This window comes from Pimephales promelas, chromosome 21, assembly GCF_988280905.1.
Source record: "Pimephales promelas chromosome 21, fPimPro1.hap1.1, whole genome shotgun sequence".
Classification (NCBI taxonomy): Eukaryota; Metazoa; Chordata; class Actinopteri; order Cypriniformes; family Leuciscidae; genus Pimephales; species Pimephales promelas.
The window spans coordinates 6580690-6600293 of record NC_142789.1 but is presented as its reverse complement, the minus strand read 5'-3'; the positions used below and the strand labels follow the sequence as shown (position 1 = coordinate 6600293).

The window sequence follows — 19604 nt, the reverse complement described above, 5'->3', positions numbered from 1 at the left end:
CGCTGGCTTTATAGCCACTACTAGTTAGCCTATGCTACTTTGTGTCCACGACAAACTCGTACAAACATTATGGATCTTAATTTTCTATAAGTACTAATGTTTTAAACTTATTTTTCATGTATATATGCTTTATGATGTTATTTTCGATTTGATCAAGAACGTAAACATGCCAACGCTGTTTGAGTATGACATTAGTAGCCAGTCAGTTGCTATTGTTGCCAGTCAGATGCTATTGTGTAAAACAAAAGTGAAAAAAGTTAAAAAATGTAGCAAATTATCATTCAGAAACGTTTATTAAGAGCCGTGTGTGGTGAGGTTCTGTTTGACTCTCTTCATCGCGGCTTTCTCTGTCTGATTCTGCCTCAAACTGATACTGCAGTTCGACACATATTTACATTCTTGACCGGAGCTCACGTTCCGCCCGTAAAGGTAATGGACGTTAAACCTTCCGGACAACGTGAGCGACAGTTTAGACAATCACAACACACCGGGCCAAACTAACCAATCTGAGCCCATTACGTGTTTCTGAGGGAGTGTTTTCATAGAATCAGGAAGTCAACCGCTCATTCAGGGGACAGAGGAGAGCGCGGCTGACAATAAAGCTGGAGTTTATGAAAAATAAGACTTTTAAAAAAGAAAAACCATGAATACATGTTATATTGCACCATTATGCAAAGCAGTCAACCCCCCCTTTAAGAATGCATAAATATAGAGTAAAACCTTTTTTTGTTTATTCAAAAGCAGCTAGGGTCTCTTTATGCTCTGTTCTGATAAATTGCAACTTTAGATTTATATAAAATATTCTAAACTTTTTAAAAAATGCTGTCAGGGTTAGAGTTAAATACACTCATTTAATAAAAGGTAGTTTCACAGCAATTCTGGTAAATCAGTGATCAGTTAAATTTTTTTTTAAAGAACAATTTTTTCCCCCCTTGGTTCCATGTAACCATCAATGACAATACAGAACCATTATTTTTAAGAGTGTAGTATCCTTGAACAAAGATTAAATAAATTTTGTTTCAACAAATACGGCTTTTGCCCACCCAGCAAGATTAAATGGATGCGATGACAGATACAGGGTATTTTATACAGCGTATTTGAATCACAGTTATTTGGCATGAAACTGAGAAACTGTACTCAGTAATTTATCCCATCCCAGCAAGTTTAGGCATCACCTGTCACACCTCAGAGTGACACTTTGGCATTTGAAAGATACAGATAAAAGAATGGCTTAGTTTAATCGCAAAGATCTTAAGCATGAACTAACACGTGCTTAGTGGCAAGGAACCAACTGCTAAATAGGAGCATTTTCTTAGGCTGAGACCCTGAAAGGCAAACTTACTTTGATACCAAGCTTTTTTATATTTAATTTAAAGGCTAAATTAAGCAATTAAGCAAACAGTCTCAATTTTTGGTTGTTCAAAATAACCTAATATAAAATATATATATATATTAATATTATTAATATAGATTACCATTATCAAAATACTACAGAATATTGTACAAGGAATAAAAAGACATGCCAATTTAAATGTACAATTGCAACACTTTATTATATACTGAATGCCCTCTTACCCACCCAAGCACACACATACACACACACACACACACAGAGAGAGAGAGAGAGAGAGAGAGAGAGAGAGAGAGAGAGAGAGAGAGAGAGAGAGAGGGAGGCTATGCAGTTCACAGATTACACGTATATTCGACTAAAACATCAAAAAAGAGATAAAATTATACAAAGTATAAAATTCACAGTTCGTACATTCATATTGTTCTAATACAATGAACAGAAGCAAACCAATGCAGTTCATTATGAACCTCAGCATGAAGATTCAGTCTGATGTAGAATATATATCAGCAGGAGTGATGGTGTTATAAACTACATATTATAGTGTATTGGTATAATAGACATTTTTTTTGTGTGTGTGGTTAAAAACACAACGGTTTCGTCTGCAGTGTCGTGATCAAATGTGATCGCAGAAACTCGTCCACTACATGGAGGCTGTGTTTCTTTTATCTATTGTCCGCATGAGTTTTTGCACCCAGGATTGCCTCGAATCAGCACAGAGCGTCTTAGAGTTCTTCAGCTTAAAACTGTTTGGAAACCAGAAAAAAAAAAAATCAAAAAGACATCCATATCTCTGAATTGCTGTGTAATAGCTGCATAAGACAACCAGTGTTATAGGTACTATGAATTCCAGCTTTCCAAGTGTTTGTTTTTATATGGCTTAATTTATAATACTCACACAATAGCAGGAATGTTACATCCTCCATCTGTTTGCTGCTCTCTGTAACTCACTATGTTTTTTCTTACGGCCTTCCTCACCCCTACAATGTACCTCAAACAGCAGTTTTCATAGGAACCTAAGAACAAATCAAAATTATATAAATAAGTTTGATTCTGTGATTATAAATAATGTTCTCGGCTTATTAATTTAAACCAGTTAATTTAGTTACCATTCTATTTTTATTTTTCTCAGTGTATGTATTTATGCAAAAGCACACTTCATCAATCTTTCTTCATGTAGTATTTTAAATTTTTGACCCTTGTATAAAACAGCTGAAATGTTTTAGAAACTGACCGGTTATTTGTGTATATTTATACAAATGTAAAAACATGCTTTATATATTTAATATTACTAAATTAATATAACAGTATCAATGCATAATTGAAATGATCTCACTTTATAAATGAGTTCTTACCTTGTGCCACACTGGGATACATGCAAGCCAGCAGCAGGAGAAAAACCAGGATTTGAAACTTCATGGCTGAATGCTGTGTATAAGCTGCAAGAAAAGACAAGGAAATGTTTAGTAGAAGCAGTTTTCATTTCATTATGTGCATCCAAAAGCTAATGTAATAAATAACACGAGGCTCTAATGTGCTGAATAATAGCTAGACCGCATGTCTCGTCTTTACCTCAGAGGTTCTCGGAAGAATGGTGTTTTACTTCACGGCTAAAGCTGCTCATATGTCTTCCTCTGTTTAGTTGACACTTTTTATAGCAACAAAACCTGATCCTTTTCCACGCCCCCTTGCCACATTTTTCCTGGATTTTACATACTACTGCATTAAACGCTGTTAAAAAAGTGGATCCTGTTGATTGACTTTCAGTATTGTTTTAACAAATCACAGTTGACTTAACAGTTCCTGCACTGCAATCATAAACAGCATACCTGAAGCGATATCTCTAATATCTCAAACCCATTTGGTATAGGGAGATGTTTTATTGTGAGGGATGGAACCGTTGGGAGTCTGGAGTTTTTTTTTACAGCCCCGATTTCTCGCCCCTGCCATTATTGCACAATATAACATCTTTGCCAAATCTTTTTCCCTTAGACAACTGCTTTAGAACTTTCTACTGTCTGTGAGCCAATAAAACAGCTAGATCAGATGAAATGTAATATTGTGCAACGAGATTCCCCTAAGTTGATCATGCTTTTGAATAATGTCCAGCAGTCCATGTCGTGTGTTTATGTCACATTATCTCTTCCTCTCTTATGTGTGTCTCAACATGTTGGCCCTGACCTGGCCTTAATCGGACCTAAACTACAGAGGAGATGGTTTAGTGACTGTAGCAGCCAGTGATATCGTGCAGGTCTTTGCCAGTAAGGGTGACAATAATTCATAGTGTGCCAAAATCCTACTCCTGCTTTTGGGGAATTCCATTTTATTAAACAACTTAACATTTCAGCATGCAGGACATGAGAATCTCATCTTTGAAGATTTTCATCTTTGAGAATCTCATCTTACAGATGTTTAGAGGCTGTTGTATGACCTTTGAACCAAATATTCTGCAGAAAGGAGATCAACTTCAAGGAGGGTAATAAAGTAAGGGGCTGATTTATCTGAAACTTTACCTCTATTTAAAGGAGTAGTTTACTTAAATAAAAAACAACTTTTGCTGATAATTTACTCACCCCCATGTCATCCAAGATGTCCATGTCATTCTTTCTTCAGTCGAAAAGAAATTAAGGTTTTTGATGAAAACATTCCAGCATTTTTCTCCATATAATGCACTTTACTGGTAACCAAACGGTTCAAGGTCCAAAAGACGCTTTCAGTGCAAACTGTTCAAAGGGCTTTAAACGATTCCAGACAATGAATAAGGGTCTTATCAAGCGAAACGATCGCTCATTTAAAAAAAATAAGTAAAAAAGTTTAAGTTTTATAAGCACAAATGCTCGCCTTGCGTGACTCTCCTCTTCGAACTCGTTCATCAAAATGAACGAATCTTTTTTCGTGTCATTTGGTTCATTTAACGAACAAAATGAATGAATTGACTCATGAAAAGATTTGTTCATTTTGATAAACGAGTTCGAACAGGAGTCACGAACGCGCATCACAGAACAGCGAGGCGAGCATTTGAGCTTTTAAAACTTAAACTTTGTTATTTTTTTTAAATGAGCGATCTTTTCACTTGATAAGACCCTTTATTCATCGTCAGGAATCGTTTAAAGCCCTTTGAACAGTTTGCAGTTTGCACTGAAACTGTCTTTTGGACCTTGAACCATTTGGTTCCCAATAGGTGCATTATATGGAGAAAAATGCTGGAATGTTTTCATCAAAAACCTTAATTTCTTTTCGACTGAAGAAAGAATGACATGGACATCTTGGATGACATGGGGGTGAGTAAATTATCAGCAAAAGTTTTTCTTTTAAAGTAAACTACTCCTTTAAATAGAGTAGAGAGATAAATCTGACCCTCACTTTATTATCCTCAAGACTTGAAGTCGACCTCCTCTCGGCAGAATTTTTGGTTCAAAGGTCATACAACGTCAAAGGTCATACATACTCTAAACGTCTGTGAGATGCACCAATTCAAAGATGAGATTCTCATAAAGTACTGTATATATTATACTTTATTAGGTTATTTTCAACAACCGAGTGAACTACTCCCTTAAGAGAAGAATATTGAGTTTCTGTTCCGCTGAAACTTAGAGGGTACTTCGGCCTCTTTGGGGACCACCCGGCAATACTGATGGCTGGAATGTTAATTCGTCCCATATGGAGAACTGTTGTTTTGATTGATTTAGTCTTGTAGAACTTGTTGTAAACATTTTTGTCATTTTGTCACAAGAACATTCTGACAATGTTTCTGCATAAGTAGAGCATGTGATATTATGCTACACTGAAAAAAGGGATATGCACATATTTATGACATGCCATCTTCCCCCTAACCACATTTTTATTAAGTCATATTTCTATAGCCCTATGTTACAGATGTTCTTGATTTCATCTCTCTTTTATCTGAGGCTTGCAGTATAATTTATGCAATGACTTAAACATCTTACTCCACTCTCACACAGCTGTGAACAGTCCATATTCTTTTTGCATTGCTGAGAGTGGAAGTGATGCAGAAACGTACTGAATACGCTTATAGAATTTATACTATTGGCTTATACTTGGACTCTTTAGTCCTCTGCATGACTAATTGCAAATCTTTATTGGCAAAATTTACAATAAACAAATAAATAATCTGCAATAAACAAATCAAACAAAAGTAATTGAAATAGCTCATGGTTTCCACAAATTCAACAGAAAATGCAACTTTTAATGACTTCTGCATTTGCAAAAATATTTAACCCCTTTATGGCAAGCATCTTTAGTACTTTTAGTCAAGCTTCAGCTTCCTCTTCCTCATTGATGATATGAAGTTTTCTCCAAGAATTTTCTGATACCTCAATGAATCCACCTTTCCTTCCACATGCTGCAGGTTTTCCCGTGGATGCGAAGCAGACCCAGAGCATCACTGAGCACCATCATGCTTTACCTTTTCACACATAAGTTTAAAATGTTCTGGCTGACCCCCAAGCATGAGTTTTTCAAGGCGACTGTTATTTAGAATGCATCACTTTTCATGGTGACGCGTCATTGCTTGTCGCGTGACACACCACAAATAAGAGCTGAATGACTTCATTTTTTATTTTTATTCACAAAAGTGCTAGCTGTGACATATCTGATGTTCTGATTGTCAAATATGTGCAAGTGGAAGTTTTGTTGTTTAACCCTTTAACTGTCACCCCCCCTTTTTGAGAATGGGGGTTAAATGCTCCATTCACACTTAAATGGTTTTAATTCAAGAATGCATTGGAATATATACCCACCATAGTTTGGTCTTGTTTTAAAGAAAACACTCAGCAGATTATTGCTGAAGTGAAAACACTTTAAAAAATGAAAGTATAAAAAAGTTATGGAAGTTTTAATTCACAGTAAATCAAAAATACTGTACTATATATTTTTTATTTTATATAAAATATATATTTTACAAAATATTTTTACTCTAAAATTACTATAAAATCAAAGCCATAAATCTAACCAAGTTATGTTCCAAATTTGAAGTTGATATCACAAAAATTAAAGTTCCCATGAGATTTTGTTTAGGCGTAGTACCAAAAATAGCCACCGGGTGCCATTGAATTCCATTGAATTTAGTTGTGTACATTCTGCCTTAACAAATTAATACATTTCTGTCCAAATACCAATTTTGTCACAAAATTTGGAACCCTGAGACTCTGACCTTTCTGACAATATGTGTTTTGATCTAAGATTAGATTAAAAAAAGGCGATAAAAAATATTATTATATTTTAGAGGATAATATATACATATATATTATAATTTTTAGAGGATAATGTTATACTATACTTTATATTTTTTATTGAAAAATACTAGATTATAAGTTTTATTATGAACTTTTAGCATAAAAACAGAAGTTTCAATGATTAAAAGTGGGTGCATCAACTTTTTGTGACAAAGGTCAGACCTCCTGTTATGATGCAGATTTTTTTAGGTGCACTCTTGTCATAAATTCATTAATTACTCTTCCTACATAATTTTTAACACAAAACATGTAATGTAATTAGAAGTCTTAGACCTTTCCAAAAATATATAATTTGTCATAATTAGATTAGGATTTAATAGAAATATAGTGAAGTAAAGTTAGGCGTCCCGGTACCGGGACGGTGACAGTTAAGGGGTTAAAGGGCACCTATTACTCCCCTTTTTACAAGATGTAATATTGGTCTCAGGTGTCCCCAGAATGTATTTGTGAAGTTTCAGCACAAAATACTCCACAGTTCATTTATTATAACCTTTTGAAAATGTCATTTTTGGGGCCTGTTTTAAAAAGAGCTGTTTTGGTGTATACCACCTTAAATGTAAATGAGCTGCATATAGCTGCCCTGCCTTTGGATCACTTGCAGACCTATGGCAGTCAGTCTAAGCAGAGGGGCTGAGAGAGTGAGAGACCCGCTGTTGTGTATGTCATTCAGCAGTACATGTTTGAATCGGAATATATAAATAGTCTCTGATCAGACCCAGATGATGAAGAGACTCCGGCAGAATAAACACAAATGAGAATGGACCAGGACGTCTCGGTATGATTATTTGATACATTTATGTACTTGTAGCGTTGTAGTAGCGTCCCCTTTGCAATTATGGATGTGTAACACACACACACACTCACACAAACACACAAAAACACTAATGTTGGAGCAATTTTTTGAAACTACAAACACATACTGTGATAAAGTTTGCTACATACATACGAAATTACATTTATGCGAGGGACCTGTTGCGTCATGTTCACATTACTTGTCGTACAGGTGCTTCTGTGGCAAATGTGAGAAGATGTCGGCAGAACAAGAAAATATATACAGTTTTAAATACAATATCTTTAAAAATATATATATATTTATAAATGTGTGATTACACACTATACAAGCAAGGTTTAAATTATATACACAGACATCCTATGACGACAACAACTTTAGACGCATTTGTTGTTGAATTGGCTGACATCAACTGAAATGACTATTTGCTCAAAAATCATAAAATACTTACTGGAGGTGACGTTGGATCGCAAACAGATGACGATCCACACTTGAGGATTAACTTTGAAGCAAGACTTGCTTTGAATTGACCCTCGTTCACAAAAACAGTCAGTCAGAAAATAAAAACATAAACTTATTTACGAAGGAAAGGTGCCACTTAAACTTCCAAAATACAATACATCCAATACAGTGGCTCTGATGTCGGAAATAAGTGAAAACTACTATGTATGTCATTATTACATCCCATCCCACAACAGAACACTTATGTTTCTAGGAGACATTACCGGCTGATGTTGAAACAATGGAGGATGGTGTACAGATCACCGAGGGTGGAGTCTATGCCACAACCACACTGCCAATCAAACCCCTTGCTCAATTCTACATCACATTGCGCTGAATCTTAGAACAGCTTGTTCTGAAACAGTGCATATGATTTATTGAAATTTAAAAAAAAAAAAAACACTGGGTGGATTTTTATCATTCTATGGTGGTTTTGCTCACACACTGCCAACACACATTTATGTTCAAACACCATGTAAAAGTGAATTTTGCATAATAGGTGCCCTTTAAACATCTTTATAATGATTTATGCGCGATGGGCACCGCCATGTTAGTTTGCACCGCATTTCAGAGAATCTGGCTGGTGAACTGGGAGAAGAATAGAGTAAACTTTAAAGTTACACAATGTGTATCTGATATGAATAAAACGCATCATCTACTTATAATGGAAAGGATTATTATTTAGCCATATTTCTAACATGCAGTGAAATGTGACACTCGATCAACAAGCCAGTTCAGATATTTCATGTGTTTTAGCTCAAGCACCAGTGGTGACGTCAGGCCGCAGCCTGCCAATCATTGTCTTGTTCATTGTCTTGTTTGACTCATGCTTCCCCATCCCCATAGGATGCAGCATGAGTTCCTTTTCGAAAGGAAATAACAGACAATCTGCATTAATGGGAACCATTGTAGGTAATAGTGGCCCACAGCTGATTTGCAGAAGTACATGTTTTTCAGTAAGACTAATAATGTGAGTTAGCTTAGCTGGAGGCACACACAATATGAAACACACAACTACATAACTACGTAGAAAATACATCAACAATTAATCATACTTACCGGTTGTGATTCTGAAGAGTTGGTCCAAATGAATACTGTCCCATCTTTAATGGATAAAAGTTTGTAAATACCATTTAGACCTCACAGATTTGAGAAGCAATTGTCAAAAAGTTGTACTGCTGTTGTATGATCATTTTAACCACTCATCGTTTGGATGTGTTTACAAAGAGAATTTGCTTTTGCAGAGCAGAAAATAGCTTCTTCTCAAAATGTACTCAACACGAACCAGCTGCTAGCTATAGTGTTTAAGGTCGGGTCAAAGTAGATGTTGTTCACGGGCAGCCAATAAAGACCATGCAGGCATTAGGCAAATGTGTTACCCAGTGACGTGGAGCTGTAACGGAAGTGGGATTCCAATTCCTGACGACTCGTTTAGGTGGCTCAGAGTCGATTCCCTTCTTTTGGGAGACATTAATTTTATTTATCGTGCACATTTGTCTTCACAACTTTGCATATCGTTTACATTCACAGACAGCTACTGTACATTACACATGGCATGAAAGGTAATACTTAAAAAAATATAGGGAACTTTAAATAAAAAATCATATTATTATAATTGTTTGCTAAATTTGTTTTTATGGACATGAAATGTAGCAAATGAAATGATATTGTTCAAAATAAAATTCACAGAAACTAACTGTGTCATTTTTAGGTAGGCTAATATCAACATATGTTCAAGAGAAAACTAAAATCTCTATAATCTTTGAGGACAACAATCGCATAAAGTTGTTTCGTCTCCTCAACTCAAAATAACGTATAACCTCAACCTCAACCTCAACCTCAACCGCAAGAACCGAAAATAAAGAGATCTTATTTTTATCCAAGCAAACTGGAAGTCTGGATACACACAATGATACACACAGGGCGTTCGCAGAATTCGCACACCTTTATCTGTGCGGTCCATGACATTGACAAGGCGAGGCGACCCACAGTCAGCTGACCCGAGTCATGTGATCTAACATGTCGCACGCGGAACTACAGACTGATAAACAGTTTCATCCTGTGGTATAGTTTGCGCTTATTGTTTTATATGTAGGCTACTGTATGACTAACTCATCGACTGACTGACGGTTGATGATATGTAGTTAATCTGAGTTGTGTCTTTCAAACACTACTGGACGTGCTAAAATTATTTGGGCTTTACATTTAATGAGAGCGCATGACTGAACATTAAAAATTACACTCGTGTAAGATTATAAAAGCAATGTCAATATGATACACACTGTATTATTTTTTCTCCTAACGCTTTCTGTCTGTGCGCATACGGCGTTTAATGGTGAGTATAATGTTTTAAATACAAAAATAACATATTACACAAGGGGGAAAATAGTTATTATCACTTTATTTACAGATACAGAGGTGACTATCAAAGCGCCAGCAATAGTGAATCTACAGGAAAAATCCTCTGGGAACATCAACATAACACTAAGGTATGATTTGTGTATCACTGGGTAAATAAATATGTATTTTGGGAAATCATTTAAATTTGGCTTGTCATGTGTTTGCATTTACAGTTCATCGTTAAACACAGCTGTAACCGTTTATTTCAACATAACATATTCATCAAGAAATGTCTCTTCAATAATTCAACTGCCTGATGAGGTTTGTGAACTTTTTCGATCACATTTTAATACAAATTACCCTTCTGTTTTAATCATATTCAAAAGTTGCTGTTGAATACAAACATTATGTTAACATTTTTGCTCAGAATTACGAGATATAAACTCACAGTTGTAACAAAATGTCAAAATTGGACGTTGTTTTTCTACTGCATATTATATTTTGTTGCCTGCTTTTATACGGAGTACAATTCTGGATTGGAGCTTTTTTTTAATTACATCTTCAGATTTATATTATAAGGCATCAAATATATGTCATAATATAAAGTAATTTTCTGTATAAAAATGTGCCATCCATATCCAATCTATCCATTCAACCCTAATCTAATAATCTATCTGATCTATACATGAATAATCACATTAACTTAAAAAAATTTAATCTATGTTTGTCCTCCGTCATCTCGCACAGGTTGTTGTGCCAGCAGGAAACACGTCTGTATCTTTTGAAGTGCAGACGATAGGGGTTGGTCAGTTGACCGCCTACCTTTCCAGCAATGACACTCGCATAAAAAGGTGTGTTGTAAGCTAAATTCTCTTAATCTGTCACCAATTTAACATAGCACTGTATGAAAATGAAACAAGGGATCTTTTCCTACAGCTTCCTATTGGTTTCTCAAGACCTCTTCAGCCTATATTTTGTCCAACATATGAGCATTCTTTATAAAGTTTTCATTTTTCCAATACTGTTATTTTTTTCTGTCAGTTATGATATGAAGCAACACAAGTGGATGGATTATAACCAGATTTAGAGAGATTTGCATCAGCACCTTGTAAAACCAGTTCTATTTATTTAGTTCCTTAATTTAGGGGATTTCAGAATGGTGTTTGTGTGCCATTGGGTAAAAGGAACTGTATTTAGTGTTAAACGTGCTAGTTTTAATTTTTTTTTTTTACTTAGTCTTAGTCTCTTAGTCCTGTGCCGAATGTACTTTTTATTGTTTCTCATATTTAGTGAACCTATTCTTGTTTTTGTTTAGTCTCATTTTAGTTGACTACTTATTTTGCTAAATTTTAATCACAACGATTGCTGTCATTTGAGAAATGTATTTTTACATTTCATCAAAATGATTTAGAGAATGTTAACATGGTTTATTTGAGCTTTATTTGTAGGCTATTTATCATATGAATTAACACACTCTCTACATTATGAAATCAGGCAAAAGTAGAAACTTCTCTCAAAAAATTAAACATTGAAATTCCATTTCAAATTACATTAAAGTCCCCCTGTAGTCATTAGTTGTATTCCTTAAAATTCATCTTTGATCACCAAAATTAAAATTTGTAATGATTTTCCTTGGATTTTTTTTCATGCTTTAAAATAGCTTGAATATAACTCGACACTCTTGCCACATTTAGTATGTGTGGTTTTAAGAATATGCAAATTAGCCCCGCCTCCACTCACTCACTCCAACACTCAGCGATCCAGTTGTTGACGATCACATCAGAAACACCAGCGATGTCAAAGCGCTTTTTTGAGATTGTCTTTGGTTCACTGCAGTTTTAAAGAGAACACACTCAGTAATAGTTTTGACTTGTGAATGTGTACATGGTTTGTCTTAAAGCACATTAAAAACAGCACATAGACATAAAAAAACATTACAAACTTGATTTTCAACACAGGGGACATTAACGTTTTTCTATTAAACCCCCCCCCCCCCCCCCCCCCCAGCAAAACAGTCTGTAATATTTAGTTTTTTACAAAAACAAAGAGAGATTTTGGTAAAGTTTTTATTTTGTTACTACATTCTAGTTACTAGATTGATCTTTTTTCGTCAATGATATTCCCTGTTGATATTGCCAGTTATAGTGATATCAGTGTCCTCTCATCACCGTCTCAGTTACAGAAAAAAAACGGTCATCGACAAACATAGATTTCGTTAGTCAAATTAACATTGAATTGAAAAAGTTTCTACAATATTTGAATTCTCAACAGCAAAAAAAAAAAAAAAACTTTTGTGAGGGAAAAAAGTGCCCATATTGTGCTATATATTTCCTAATTTTGTTTTGGAAGTCTCCTACAATAGATTTACATGCATCGAATGTCAAAAACTCTTTGAATAGAAATGAATTTATTTTTATAATCATTTTTAAAGACAAATTACAATAGTAATAGGAAGGTTATTGTGTGAAAAGGGGGAACCCCAAGTAAGCTATATAAGCTTTTAAGAGGGAACCCAATATCAGAAACTTTTTGAAAAAACTCTAGGTTTCAGTCTCTATAAACTCCTCCTTTCTGAAAGCCTATTCTGCTCTGATTGGCCAAGCGGGCCAGTTTGTTGTGATTGGTCCACTGCTTACAGTGTATGTTGAAAACAAAATGCACACATTGATAGAACAGTAACGATGGCCTTAGTTTTAACATATCAAATCCATCCCGAGACCACATTCTTTGGAAGAGCATGACTGTATAACTTTTATTGTGATCTTTAAAACTTTGGAGACCTTTCGCATTTACTAACAGCTATAATACACACTGCATGAAAGGAAATATCTGCAAAAGCATAATTTGGGCACTAGATATTTTCCAGATAATATATAGATAATTTGTTTTGGCTTTAGTACACTGATAAACAAAAGCATATGTTAAATTATTTTAGATAAGTGCATTAAGAAAGGAAGTAACGGATAGCGGGGGTTCTCTTTTTCCAGCTTTGAAACGCGAATCAGATTCTTGATTGTCAGAAGCAACGTCCTTTTTATCATCAACCAAATCATTGGCTGGATCTACTTCCTGGCCTGGTCCGTGTCATTCTACCCACAGGCGTTCGAGAACTGGAAACGACGGAGGTACAAGATTATCTTTGAGATTTAAGGATTTAGACTGAATGAAAATATGATGAATAACATCTGTGTTTTGGTTCATACAGTGTGGTAGGCCTCAATTTTGATTTCCTCGCTCTCAACTTGACTGGATTCGTTGCTTACAGTGTGTTCAACGTTGGCCTATTCTGGGTGACTTATATACAGGTGCGTGCAATTGACAGCTTTCAGGTTGCCAAGTTTATTTGTAAAAAATGACACTTTATGTTAAATTAAAGGTTTAGTGATTGTTGTACTAAAGCAGTATACTTTCTTTAGCTATTGTCTGATTGTTTACTAGCAGTTTTTTAATGGAGATGATAAATGTTGCATCTACAGGAGGAGTTCTTGAAGAAAGATCCGAATGGAGTCATTCCTGTTGATGCCAATGACGTCTTCTTCAGTCTCCATGCAGTGGTTCTCACTCTCGTCTATATTTGCCAGTGTGCCATCTATGAGGTAAACATAGAAACACTAATGTGAAAATATTAACAATATATTATTTCACACACACACACTAGAGGTCTGCACGGGCTTTAAACTGAAGCCCGCACCCGTGATCGCTTAACCCTACCCGAGATCTATCTATCTGTCTATCTGTCTATCTATCTATCTATCTATCTATCTATCTATCTATCTATCTATCTATCTATCTATCTATCTATCTATCTATCCATCTATCCATCTATCCATCTATCCATCTATCCATCTATCCATCTATCCATCTATCCATCCATCCATCCATCCATCCATCCATCCATCCATCCATCCATCCATCCATCCATCTAAAGGCACAATATGTAGGTTTTTTTTCACCACAAGAGCGCACTGTTTCCAACAAAGCAATACAACAATAACAAAGGCGTAGGTTGATGACGCAGTGATGAGCTGAATGATAGGACTTGCTGTCAAGCTAATGGATCTAATAATGTTTATGTATGAGTGCAAACATTCATGTTTATTAACATTACAGAGGTATGAAGCAGGTTGTGATTGCTAAAAAAGACAGATATCAAATGCGAGTCCCGCGGATATAAAGGAATAAGGCCATTTAATTGTACCGTACTACCTGCAAGTGCTGGATAACTCACACAAACTTGTGAGGTAACGCAGTGCTGCTTCACTTGGTCTAGCATTACACTAACACACTAAACACCATTTAAACGTGTTGAAAGTTATAATGTTATACTATGTGTTAGTTTGTTTGCTATACGAAACTAGCAGTAAGCTAGATCAACATTAGAATAACATACTGACCATATTCTAACATTTTGTCATGTTGAGCTAATGTTATATAACATTGATTTGTTTTATGTACATTTGCTCACCTGTCTAATAAAGCTGTCAAGTCGTGACTCGTAAAGCTTTGTCGAGTCCCAAGTTAGTCGTGGACGTGGCGCTCTCGCCATCTAAAAAACGCCACGCCGATATTGATCCTAATTTTAGTTCTCCTTGTTTGTCCCAAAGTCTGCTTGCCTGGTCTATGTTTGAAATAAACAAGAACTGTGTGCTGCTTAACGTTACGCACTACGCAGGTGTCCACGTCTGTCGCCATGGTTACGTCATGGCCATGGCAGTATGAACGTAAACCGAGGATAGCGCGGATATTGCGTCATTGAAAGGCGACATTTTTTTCCGGGACGGCCACTTATTTAAAATAGCAATTTCTCTGAAATAAAAAAATCTTTGGAGACTTTTGGGATATTGTACACTACTCCTGAAATATATCACACTGTGCTACTGATTTTTGGATGTTTTATTACAAAATTCTTACATATTGTACCTTTAAAAGTTTGGGGTCAGTCTTTTTTTCAAAAAGGTAATTCTTTATACAAAAAATATATATTGTAATTAAATGCGGTTCATTTGAACTTTCTTTTCATCAAAGAGTCTTGAAAAATGTTGTCACATTATTACACACACACAAAAAATAATTTGGAGGCACATGTTTTCAACATTGATGATACTAATAAATGTTTCTTGAGCATCAAATCAGCACATTAGAATGATTTCTGAAGGATCATGTGATACTGAAGACTGGAGAAATTATGCTGAAAATTCAACTGGAATAAATTACATTTTAAAACATATTATAAAGGAAATGTTGTTATAATAATCTAAAAATATTTCACAATATTATTGTCTTTGCAGTATTTTTTTATTCAAATAAATAAAGTATTCTTTTTAAAACATTAAAATATCTTACTGACCCTAAACTTGTAAATGGTATAGTAATCAATGTATAACAATTAGTAGTTTTTAAATAAAAATGGTATATACTTTTTGTATTATAAAAAAAGTTATGAGAGCGAAATTGCATTGCTTCTTAAATTGTTCTTAAACTTGTTCTTTTTTATTTAGAGAGGTGGGCAAAAGGTTTCCAAAGTGGCCATTGGGTTATTAGTGATTGGCTGGAGCTTTGCATTCGTCTCCCTGTTTGTTGCTGTGGCACAGAAGATCTCCTGGCTGGATTATCTGTACTATTTCTCTTACATTAAACTGGGTGTCACACTTGTAAAGTACATCCCTCAGGTACAACTCTCCTATCTCACACCACAACAGCACAACAATGCTTTAAAGCTACACCAACAAATTAAATTTCTGTCTTAATGAAAAAAAGTAGTACACTCAGCTAAAGGATTATTAGGAACACATGTCCAATTTCTCATTAATGCAATTATCGAATCAACCAATCACATGGCAGTTGCTTCAATGCATTTAGGGGTGTGGTCCTGGTCAAGACAATCTCCTGAACTCCAAACTGAATGTCAGAATGGGAAAGAAAGGTGATTTAAGCAATTTTGAGCGTGGTATGGTTGTTGGTGCCAGTTACCAACAACCGTGTTGTTGTCTGTTCAGTTACTGGGATTTTCATGCACAACCATTTCTAGGGTTTTCAAATGGTGAATGGTGTGAAAAGGGAAAAACATCCAGTATGCGGCAGTCTTGCGTGCGAAAATGCCTTGTTGATGCTAAAGGTCAGAGGAGAATGGGCCGACTGATTCAAGCTGATAGAAGAGCAACTTTGACTGAAATAACGACTCGTTACAACCGAGGTATGCAGCAAAGCATTTGTGAAGCCACAACACGCACAACCTTGAGGCGGATGGGCTACAACAGCAGAAGACCCCACCGGGTACCACTTATCTCCACTACAAATAGAAAAAGAGGCAATTTGCAAGAGCTCACCAAAATTGGACAGTTGAAGACTAGAAAAATGTTGCCTGGTCTGATGAGTCTCGATTTCCGTTGAGACGTTCAGATGGTAGAGTCAGAATTTGGCGTAAACAGAATGAGAACATGGATCCATCATGCCTTGTTACCACTGTGCAGGCTGGTGTTGGTGGTGTAATGGTGTGGGGGATGTTTTCCTGGCACATATTAGGCCCCTTAGTGCCAATTGGGCATTGTTTAAATGCCACGGCCTACCTGAGCATTGTTTCTGACCATGTCCATCCCTTTATGGCCACCATGTACCCATCCTCTGGCTGCTTCCAGCAGGATAATGCACCATGTCACAAAGCTCAAATCATTACAAATTGGTTTCTTGAACATGACAATGAGTTCACTGTACTAAAATGGCCCCCACAGTCACCAGATCTCAACCCAATAGAGCATCTTTGAGATGTGGTGGAATGGCAGCTTCGTGTCCTGGATGTGCATCCCACAAATCTCCATCAACTGCAAGATGCTATCCTATCAATATGGGCCAACATTTCTAAAGAATGCTTTCAGGACTTTGTTGAATCAATGCCACATAAAATTAAGGCAGTTCTGAAGGCGAAAGGGGGTCAAACACAGTATTAGTATGGTGTTTTCGTAATAATCCTTTAGGCGAGTGTATGTCAAATATTTTTGTTCTTATAAACAAAAGTGCATGAGAACTGGGTCTGTAAAACTCCAAAAACAACACTTCATTCAAAATCTTCATCCATTGTACAGTAGCTGTCAAATCTCATTCAGTTGGAAACATTCAGTGTGTTTTGTTCAGCCATGAGAAACATGAGAATTAATCCTGGAATGACATCATGTTTGAATATTCACATGCGTGAAAGAAATTTGAGAGCCGTGGTGGAGCCGTGCCGTTAGTTTGTCAGTTGTCAGTTGTATTTGTATTGTCAGTTTGTAATATCATAAGGGTGGATAAATGAGGACAGAATTTTACAGTTTTGAGTGATCTATCCCTTTAAAAAGGATGGCTACATATATACCAGTGCAGTGCAGTAGACTTTGATGCAGTTCACTGCAATGCTAAACATAGATTTCACGCTTCCCTTTTTTTAACAGAAGTGTACACTTGTTTGTACTTGTGGCTTGTAACCGTAGATTGAGATTGAGAAAGAGTTTCCAATGAATCAGGACATTAGAAGGGTTACTTGTATTCTAAGAAAGTGTACCTATGTGTGTCCTGAAGTGTAAAATGCTTGATTTCGATTGAATTTGATTTGTACATTGGAGTAACATAATTTGTGTAACATGATTTAGAGCTAAATCTTAGAAAATAAAAATTTTTAGGTAAAATTTGATTAATAGGAAATGTATTATAAATTATATATTTTTGAATCAAAATTCAGTTCATATTTTATTTACACATTGTATTAAAATATCAACAGTATGTAACTTTGCTGTGTATATACTCTACTCTATATACTATATAGTATATAGAGTAGAGTATATAGTGTGTATATATATATATATATATATATATATATATATATAAAAATATATAGTGTACAGTATATAGAGTACTGTATATCGTGTATATATATATATATATACACACACACACATATATACAGTATATATTATTTATAGGAAGCAAAGTTACATACTGTTGATCTTTTAATTACTTAAACTAATTAACACTCCTACCAGTTAAATGAAATGAAATCAGTATCAACAAAAATCATCTCACTAATAGTCTTAAAATCGTCAGTTAATATAGCAATTTAGTTATTGATTTTTAACTGTTTTATAAAATCAGTTTTGCAATCAAATTGCTATTGGGGAAAAGACCACTCTTGCTCACGTGAGGCTTAATTATATTAGGTTATAAAATAAACAAAACAATAACTCATACGGGGCAATACTTATCTTTTAATGATGCATTTTGGACCTTGCATCTTATTGGACCTTATTTTAGTGCTATTGTCTACATTATTGCCTACATTGAGATGAAATATATATAATGTACTGTATTCAAATATGGATCAATTGCATTAAAAATAAAACCTGATTTTTTTTACATATTCTAAACATTTCCACAAAGCCTGGTTCCATTATTCAAAAACATGCGCAATTTTTTTTTTTAGCATATTCTTCTTTATTGAAAACAGGTTAGAATATTTTATATAACATATTTTACACTTAAATAATTGTGAATTACTTTTCAGGCTTACATGAACTACCGCAGGCAGAGCACAAAGGGATGGAGTATCGGGAATGTGCTGTTGGACTTCACAGGGGGCAGTTTCAGTTTGATTCAGATGTTCCTTCAGGCCTATAACAACGGTGAGACCAAACAAACACTTTCATTTCCTATACGAAACACTTATGTGAAGTTAGAATGCACCCAAATAATTGTTTTAATTGATGTTTCCTTGACAGATAAATGGAAGTTTATATTTGGAGACCCCACAAAGTTTGGACTCGGCGTGTTCTCCATATTCTTTGACGTCGTTTTCATAATACAACATTATTGTCTGTATAGAAACAGAGAGCCACTGTATCATGATTTAGATGCTCAGAATGATCACCAAACTGATGTCAAAACATGATTGGGAACAGGGCGATAACATGAAGATGATTTTATATGGATTTTTATGTCTTTTTGTACTAATCTAAAGTGTGAACGAGCTATTAAAGGGAATGTGTATCTTTCTATATTTCATGTGTTTTACACTGTCATCTGGTGGCAGTGTGATGAACTAAATGAGAGTACTTTTTTAAAATAAAATCTGAGTTCTTTTATCGATACATATGTGGGTTGAGTCCAAATTGTCTGAAGAGACTCGATCGCTTTGTATGATGAACAGATTGAATTTTGGCTTTTATTCACATATAACATAAATCAAGACATCAGTTGTGATAAGCAATGACATTGTTAATCAATAACAGAATTTCCATTTTTGGGTGAATTTAGGCTTTTTCAAGTAAATGGACTGATGTTATTTTGTAAAATACACATTGCATATACAATGTTTTTTTTTAGTTTAGTATATTTGCTGTAGATT

At 35.1% G+C, this 19604-nt stretch overlaps 2 protein-coding genes across 2 annotated transcripts; one reads left to right on the top strand and one right to left on the bottom strand.

Moving 5' to 3' along the window:
* Nucleotides 1–1847: 1847 nt before the first annotated feature.
* ccl25b (C-C motif chemokine ligand 25b) lies at nt 1848–3012 on the bottom strand. The gene is made up of 4 exons (XM_089125175.1): nt 2921–3012; nt 2704–2787; nt 2247–2364; nt 1848–2094 (listed from the first exon to the last, which is right to left on the bottom strand). The coding sequence occupies exons 2-4, from the start codon at nt 2765–2767 to the stop codon at nt 1992–1994; spliced, it is 285 nt and encodes a 94-aa protein (XP_088981301.1). The 5' UTR covers nt 2768–2787; nt 2921–3012; the 3' UTR covers nt 1848–1991.
* Nucleotides 3013–9991: 6979 nt separating this feature from the next.
* On the top strand, nt 9992–19250 carry ctns (cystinosin, lysosomal cystine transporter). The gene is made up of 10 exons (XM_039667383.2): nt 9992–10229; nt 10305–10383; nt 10468–10555; nt 10982–11085; nt 13222–13359; nt 13440–13539; nt 13711–13830; nt 15733–15903; nt 18765–18882; nt 18979–19250. The coding sequence occupies exons 1-10, from the start codon at nt 10166–10168 to the stop codon at nt 19146–19148; spliced, it is 1152 nt and encodes a 383-aa protein (XP_039523317.1). The 5' UTR covers nt 9992–10165; the 3' UTR covers nt 19149–19250.
* Nucleotides 19251–19604: the final 354 nt, after the last annotated feature.

Excerpts from the sequence above, each read along its gene's own strand:
- ctns (XM_039667383.2), top strand. The coding sequence starts at position 10,166 with ATGATACACACTGTATTATTTTTTCTCCTAACGCTTTCTGTCTGTGCG. Across the intron at positions 10,230-10,304 it reads TGCGCATACGGCGTTTAATG|ATACAGAGGTGACTATCAAA; the intron begins GTGAGTATAATG and ends CTTTATTTACAG. Across the intron at positions 10,556-10,981 it reads TAATTCAACTGCCTGATGAG|GTTGTTGTGCCAGCAGGAAA; the intron begins GTTTGTGAACTT and ends CATCTCGCACAG.
- ccl25b (XM_089125175.1), bottom strand. The coding sequence starts at position 2,767 with ATGAAGTTTCAAATCCTGGTTTTTCTCCTGCTGCTGGCTTGCATGTAT. Across the intron at positions 2,365-2,703 it reads GTATCCCAGTGTGGCACAAG|GTTCCTATGAAAACTGCTGT; the intron begins GTAAGAACTCAT and ends ATTTGTTCTTAG. Across the intron at positions 2,095-2,246 it reads TGTAACATTCCTGCTATTGT|TTTTAAGCTGAAGAACTCTA; the intron begins GTGAGTATTATA and ends GTTTCCAAACAG.